This window comes from Porites lutea, chromosome 13, assembly GCF_958299795.1.
Source record: "Porites lutea chromosome 13, jaPorLute2.1, whole genome shotgun sequence".
Lineage (NCBI taxonomy): Eukaryota > Metazoa > Cnidaria > Anthozoa > Scleractinia > Poritidae > Porites > Porites lutea.
Window position 1 is genome coordinate 21,691,590 of NC_133213.1, and position 7,388 is coordinate 21,698,977.

The window sequence follows — 7,388 nt, forward strand, 5'->3', positions numbered from 1 at the left end:
TTAAGCTTTGAAATACTCGAAAGCACGTGTGACTTAGGAAATCAACCGACACCGATTAATGTTTTGCATTTACGTATTTCATACATTAAAGGGGGAACGCAATATGCTGCTAATGAAAGATCTTACCTTTTTTCGCATTTTATACAGAAATTTTCGGCGGCGCCGACTTTATAACCACATTGATGGAAAATATATTTTGTAACGTTTTCTTAGTTTCACAAGAGTATGTAAATTAGGTTGCATAATACTGATGAAGTATTTAAGGCGTGCTCGTAAGGTGTCTCAAGGGGCTAGTACACTATTTAAGGTTTGTTAAGTTATGCAAGAGCCATTCGAGGCATCTCTTTCAACCCTAAATTTTTTATTTTATTTACTGCTGTAATTTCCCTGAGTTTGTAAAACTGTAACGCTGTTTTTTTCTAACGCTCTACGCTGGCTTTATCAATAAACGAGATGCCCGCTCCTATTCCATGTTTTGTGGTTATTTAGATTAGTTACAAAATTTTTATAATCGTTTCAGTGTGATTAGAATATAAAACATCTTTACCTTTTACAAGTGTTTAAAAACACCTTCAAACCCCGCTTTTTTCTTTTCCACCGCGATTGACTGACTTTATAGCACTTAGGCCGGACTTCGGCCGTGAAAATTACTTCCGCTGTCCACGCAGGGGTTTTTAGGGGAGTCGTATTTCTTCCCTCCTCCCCTAAAAACGCTGGTTTAGAAAGGGTCTTCATGAAATTTTCAAGACAGCTCTTTTTAAATTTCACAAGAAACACGTAAACAGGAATACTTCATGAAAATTAAACACGTTTAAAATTTTATAATTTAAAATGCTATGCTAAAAATTGCTTCTACATGATATGGTTTCCTTCGTCAAAACTCACTTTGCTAAAACAAGACTTAATACATAAAATTAAGATAACGTTTACTTGTACGTTACAACAGAACTATAAAACCACTTCTCGCCCTAATCCAAAGAGCTATTAAAAACTCAAAACTTCACAATTTGCACTTCCTGAACAAAAAAACGCTGAAAGAGCACATGCCAGGAGAAGAATCGCGCTGGCCAGTGGTACTCTGGCTCCATTGCACAGGTTACCCTCGCAGCAGTTCACTTTACACTTCTTGATTGTAGCTCCTTTTGGAGCCAATGCCTTGCAGAGCTCCTCGTTACCACAGGCTGATTTTGCGCTACATTTTCTGGCATAACGTTCTTCCGACATCGCCATGTCTCCCGATTTTGAATGGTAATGAATATTGGCACAGGTTTCCTTACCAGAATCACAGGCCACCTTTTTCTGGATAGAGGCACAGTCATCCCAACTCTTAGTTGAGACACAGTGGTAGCACTGGAGACCGTGTTCTGTGATAAGAAAAAGAGTAAAACCATTGTTCCTCCTGTGGTCTTTATATGAGTCGTCAAGTAGCTTTCGTTCCCCCTGAGTTGGCCCATTCGGCCTTTGGCTTCATGGGCTATCGACTCAGAGCCAATTCGCGCTCAAGGAAAAAACATTCACGACGCTAAGCGGTGAATATAAAACAAAACAATCTCGCCGTCGTAAACTGGGTGTTTTGCCAAAGTTTCAGAGTAAGAACTTTTTGAAAATAAGGGAATATCCTAGTGTTGATAATTCTGAAGGTAAGAAAAGACTTCATGGTGATTGAACAGCGTGATTTATTGTGAAGCGGTTTACTGTAGTTTACGTTTTATACGCTCGAAGCAATGTTTACCACTACACAGCAAAATTGCGGAGGCTGCTTTGTCACTGTTTTGTGAGAGACTGCTGCCCTCTAACCAATTGAGCTCGAAAGCCTTCTTGGAGTTGGTTGTTACATTGGTTCGTAATAGGCAGTCGGCAAAACGTAAGAGGGACCATTTAGGGAAAAAATGTCTCAATCAATTTTGTCACCGATTGTAGCATTTTCTTCTGAGAGTGAAGTCCGATACTTACTGGTTGTTGACGGAAGAGGTCGTCCTTCCGTGACGTCACTGGCGGGGCTCTCTGATCTTGAATTGACGTTATTATTGTCTGGATAATCATTTCTGCCAACAGTTTTAAACTCGTAAAGCTCATTATTTAAGCCTTCGATCTCGATGCTCTGCGTTTCAAAATGGTTCACCCAGCTGGTATTTTGAAAAGCTTCTCCTTCCACTACAAAATAAATTAATAATACAGAATTTTAGATAATTACTTAACTGAGAGAGACGTTTCATTTCTTCCTCTTCTTCTTACTCGTGCAATTTCATGACAACATATACAAATTTTTAAATAGCCCTCACCCCTCCAACTACAAATTGGTTTGTTCGTTTAACCCCAGTAATACCGGGGCGAGGTGGCGGGGTTTAGCCTCACCCCAGCCCTCCCCCCCTCCCCCCCCCCCCCCCACACACACACACACACTAAAAAGTTGAATAACTTCCAAACTGTTTAGCTGTGACCGCCAAAGTAAGCGAATTTTTCTACAAATTAACTGGGAAAGTCAAACTCGACGTCACCATATTTTTACCTATTGAATTATTATGTACCACTTAATTTAGCAACTCAGCGTCCGTCCTACAGAGGTGCCAGCCTTATGGAAAGCCAAAGACAGCGGTTGAAGAAAAAGGTGTCCGTCATAGTCGATAGAAATTGTCTGTAAAAGGGCGTCGACTTTGCCAGTAACGTGTGACCCTCTCACTCCCAAAGTGGCAAAAATTCCAAAGTTAATTTATTTGAACAATGTGAAAAAAAAAGAAAGAAAAGAAAAAAGAAAAGAAATAAAAAATTAAAAGAAATGAATAGTACAAAGTGAAAGTACTACCATAGAGGTTTCATTTGAATTGTCACACCATAGAATTTTGTCTTCAGACTCAAAAGATAGAACGATGTACTCAAATGTTAGAACAATCTAACAGGCCTCAGTCATTTACTCTGGGTGTGTAGGGGTTAACGAGCTTTCATTTATTAACATCTTTAAAAATGCTTACACTTCCTTCGATACATGACCAAGAACTCATGCGTGTAGCTTCCACCCAGGCCAAATTTGTAAGTAACTCTTACTTTATCCACAGCGTTTCCCTCAGCGGTGGGTCTTGCTGGTTTGGCGGGAGCTGAAAAAAATAATCATTTTACAGCAATTCATAACAAACTGAAAGATTCCCTACAGTCCACTTGTGGCCATTAGTATTAACATACACGCAGGCGCAAGGATTGCACGCGCTCTAGAATAAAAGGGCGCATTATTAGTGGGAACAGCGAGGATTTCTGAGCTTGTTGCGCCTCGCATTAGCAAATTTCGCGGATCATCGTCGTGAAGTGAAGGCAAAGAAAAGCACCTCAAAGTGCAATGCAGTTTTACCGAGGATGTAACTGCTGTCCCCATTATCAAGATATCCATAATGGGGGGATGGCTCAAAGAATGCATGCCCCGTCTGGATGTCTGGGACCATTAGATTTTCCTTCCCGGCAAGAAAGATTTCATACTCACTTGCTAGATGGTAAAGGAGCCAGGCAAGTTTGATGGTAACTAAAACGTAATTAAGACAACTGACATGGAGTAAAAATTCAAGGGCCTTTTTAAGCCCTCAGCGAGGTTACCGCAATGAGAGAGGTGACTCCAGAACTAATCAATAAAATGTTGAAAAATTACTTACGAGCATATGCCACAGTTCGATTTGTCTTTCTTTCTTTATCTCCCCACCCTTTGCTTGTCTGTGCTTGTATTTCTACAACATAATTCCTCTCCGGCGTCTTATTGTCCAGCAGCTTCCTAAAAACGCCTGGCCCGACTTCCTGCCAGGATACCTGAAGATCGTCGCTTGGCTGCGAACCTTCGTACTGCGCCGACCTCACTCGATATTTTGTAACAACGCCGTTCGGTTCCACGGGAGCTTTCCATGTAACCAGGATATATTTTGCGAAAACATAGACGTTAAATTCGGATGGTGGACCAGGTTCTAAAAGGAGGAATAAGAAATGACAATTTAATTGACTTTTAAAAGAGCGAACCTTTTCTCCGGGCTTGACACTTATCGTGATAGTGAAGCTTGCGTGTCTAAACCCTTTCAATCCCAAAAGTGACCAAAGTAAACTTAAAAAAGAAAAGATTCTGATCGCCCAATCGTCCCATCGTCCCACATGGCGTCACAGGTGTTCGCATATGACCATCTCAATCACGTGAACAAATGTTGAGATGCCTCGGGCGCTTGAGACAATCCGGACGATTATTTCTCAAACTCATTAATGATTCATTTGAGAAGTAATCTCAAGCATTCGACACAGTGTTTCATCACCGGATGAAACACCTCGAGGTTCGTGAAAAATACTCCGCTGTGCGTCGTATTTTCAACTCCCCTCGCAGTGTTTCATCTGGTGATGAAACACTGCGTCTCATACTTGATATACTACTTGAAAACCTGGCTGTATGGCACAAATTATAACAGTAGCAAAGGCGAGCACGCCTTCTTAAAGGTTACAAATAATGTAAGGGTTATGTTTTGCACACAAAGGCATGCATGTACGATGCATTGACTCCTAATACAGTCGACCACCGAAAATTTCACAAATTTCTAAATAGTACTATTAAAAATTTATGCCGAAGGGGTTTCATTTGACTGGTAAAGGACTTCGCCGGACGATGAAATAGTTAGAAAGACAAATGATCTCATTATAACTGAGTCTAGAAATCAAACGACCGGGCTTTTCACCTCCTGGTGGGTCTAACTATGCTGCATTGGTGGAGGGTGAAAGGGCAGACTGAGGAGGGCTTCTGACCCTTTAGGTTAGGGGTTTGAAGTAGGGTACGGAAATGAAGGGTCGCCCATCCGGTCAGATTAAAGGTGAAGGATGCTGCATTAAGGTTTATGACATTTTGAATGATATAAAACACGTTGGGCTCGTACGAAGATTTCTGCTCAATAGAGACCTTTAGCATCAGGTAAACCGCAAACCGCAAACCACAAACCGCAGTTACGCGTTTGCAATTTCGCGTTGCTGAGATTTCAAACTTTAGCAAGGCGTTCAGTTCAGTTCAGTTCATTTTATTTAGCCAAAATATAATACAATACAAGAATACATATAGGGATTGTAACGTTGCAAGGGAGCCCAGAAGAAACCATAAGGCTTTATGAAGCCTGGGCTCCCCAGTCTCAATTAAGAAATAAGCAAAATAAAATGAAATTCGCGGAGTGATACGTTGAAAAAGAAATTAAACAGAGACTGAATTAAGTTATGAATTCAGTGACAAGATAGAAAAATTTAACTTTGGATTGGAACAGAATACTTTCCTTTGTTAGTACGGCAGAAAGGAATATAAAATTGATTTGAACTACGCGTTCATTGTTTAGGGCCGCCATGTTGTTTTCATCAAGTCGAAGTGCATCACTTTAATCGCCCAAAACTCAGCAATAATTCATTGATTCGAGATCAAAAATCCAACAAACACATCGCAAACGGATATAAAAAGCTAGTTCATACCTTTAAAGGCGAGGCTGTACAATTTTTTGTGCAAAAAACCTTGCCGTAAATCACTTACCGCTGGAATCCCTTCCTGCGGTTCAAACGTGAACTGCAAACTGCAAACGTGACCGCAAGGCCGTGGTCACGAGACATTTTGCGGTTTGCGGTTTGCGGTTTGCAGTTTCCCATGAAAAACGTGATGCTAAAGGTTCCTAATAATAAACTGTGTGATGGAAGCATTGTTTGCTGCTCCAGTGACCCAGGAAAGGGTTGTATTGCGGTTAAAACAATTTGTTATGGCAAGATTTGTTGGCGGATTAGGAACTCCTATAAAAATCAGATTCAAACGAAAATGAAAGATCTTGGTTAGTGTCCTAAAAGTTTCTTTTTTCTACTACGGAAACTATGAAAATTATATAACTTCCATGATGAACGAAGGCACTACTGACTTTCCAACGTGCCATTAAAGCAAAAATCTAACTTTTAACAAAAACATTGAACAACACAACAACAAAAACAAAAAAACTGTGAGGAAGGTGAAGTTTCCACACACTTCAATAGTTTTTACACTAGATCCTAATATATGTAGTAATAAAAATAATGATGATGATGATGATGATGAGGAGGAGGAGGACGATGATGATGATAATGACGATAATGGACAGTTTACGCAAAAATTCACTAAGCTTTCGGTGCAAAGATATCTAGGATCATTTGGGTGCACAATATTAGCAATGATTCGATAATTATATGGTAACTTTTGAATGCCACAAACCAATCTGAACTACCAAATGTTCCAAGAAATTACTTTGGTGAAAGCTGGAGACCTGTCAGTGTCTTTCTGTAGTTTAGAGCGTGGTAAAGGTTAAATCTCGTCCTAGCATCTAAAGGTCTCTATCTATAACTTACTATCCTCATCAGTTGCTGCAAAGGCTTCGTCACTGGCCGGCCCTTCGCCACCACTGTTGTAAGCCGTGATGGCAAAGTTGTAGTTAGTGTAAGGCGTAAGACTCTTTACAGTATGCGAAGTTGTGGTGCCTCCTGGGACACTTACAGACAAGGCATAAGCAGGAATTTCACGTCGGCGTCTTACATTCAGCCGACTTTCACCCCAGTAATAAATCTAAAAATAAAAATGGCGCCACTGTAAAACACAATTCTTGACACCCACTATTGGTTGTGACTCGCTGTATTTGTCTGATTCGATCAATGTCAGTGCAACAGGACCAAAATGACGATAACAAAATCTTACCAATCCATAAAAGAAGCCTTAGAAAACAGCCGACCTTTCGCGACGCCACCACTGCTTTCACCGCAAAATGACGTCTGAGGAACGAGCGTAAAAATTCCATATTGATGACGTGTTACTATCTTGATCTGCGTAGTGCTCCTGATTAGCCGTGCCGCGAGAGAAAGTAACTTCAACCAATCAGAGGCACTATCTAGATCAGGGTAGTGATGACACGTCATCAGTATGGAATTTCTGCGCTCGTTTCTTAGACGTCATTTTGCGGGGAAACCAGTGGTGGTGTTTCGAGAAATGTCGGCTGTTTTCCCAGGCTACAAGAACAAGAAACTTCATCAAGGCCGACTTCCGAGCAAGTGTAAGCTAAGCAAATTAACAAGTTGCTGTAACAACCCCTTAAAATCTGTTCGCAGAAGTTTGAACGACTATTAACTAAATCTTGCTCCAGGGTATCTTTCCATTTTTGTCTCACTCAAGGTAAAGGGAAAAAAAAGGCAAAAGGAACGAAACTGCTCTCACCTTATAACCATCCACACTTCCTCGAGTGACAGTAACAGGTTGCCATGACAACTCAACAGTGCGTGCGGTCGCAACTCCAGTTTTTACATTTCCTGGCTTTCCTTCAGGCGGGTCTTGACCCGAACGTGATTGTACTTTAGGACTCCAAGGCCCCATACCTTCCTCGTTCCCAGCTTGAATCTGA

At 40.9% G+C, this 7,388-nt stretch overlaps 2 protein-coding genes across 2 annotated transcripts in view; both read right to left on the minus strand.

The window, feature by feature from the left end:
* The window catches only part of LOC140922549 (fibronectin type III domain-containing protein-like), a 49,220-nt gene that overhangs the window by 24,052 nt on the left and 17,780 nt on the right, over positions 1-7,388 (minus strand). The window lies entirely within an intron of this gene.
* Positions 341-7,388, minus strand: part of LOC140923517 (fibronectin type III domain-containing protein-like) — a 21,422-nt gene continuing 14,374 nt past the window's right edge. Inside the window, exons 11-16 of the mRNA XM_073373600.1 lie at positions 7,205-7,388; positions 6,349-6,562; positions 3,636-3,938; positions 2,970-3,092; positions 1,954-2,154; positions 341-1,364 (exon numbers count right to left, since the gene is read on the minus strand). The exon at positions 7,205-7,388 is cut by the window's right edge and continues 158 nt beyond it. Of these exons, the coding sequence (XP_073229701.1) occupies positions 985-1,364; positions 1,954-2,154; positions 2,970-3,092; positions 3,636-3,938; positions 6,349-6,562; positions 7,205-7,388 (1,405 nt within the window). The 3' untranslated portion in view covers positions 341-984. The remainder of the gene's footprint in view (positions 1,365-1,953; positions 2,155-2,969; positions 3,093-3,635; positions 3,939-6,348; positions 6,563-7,204) is intronic.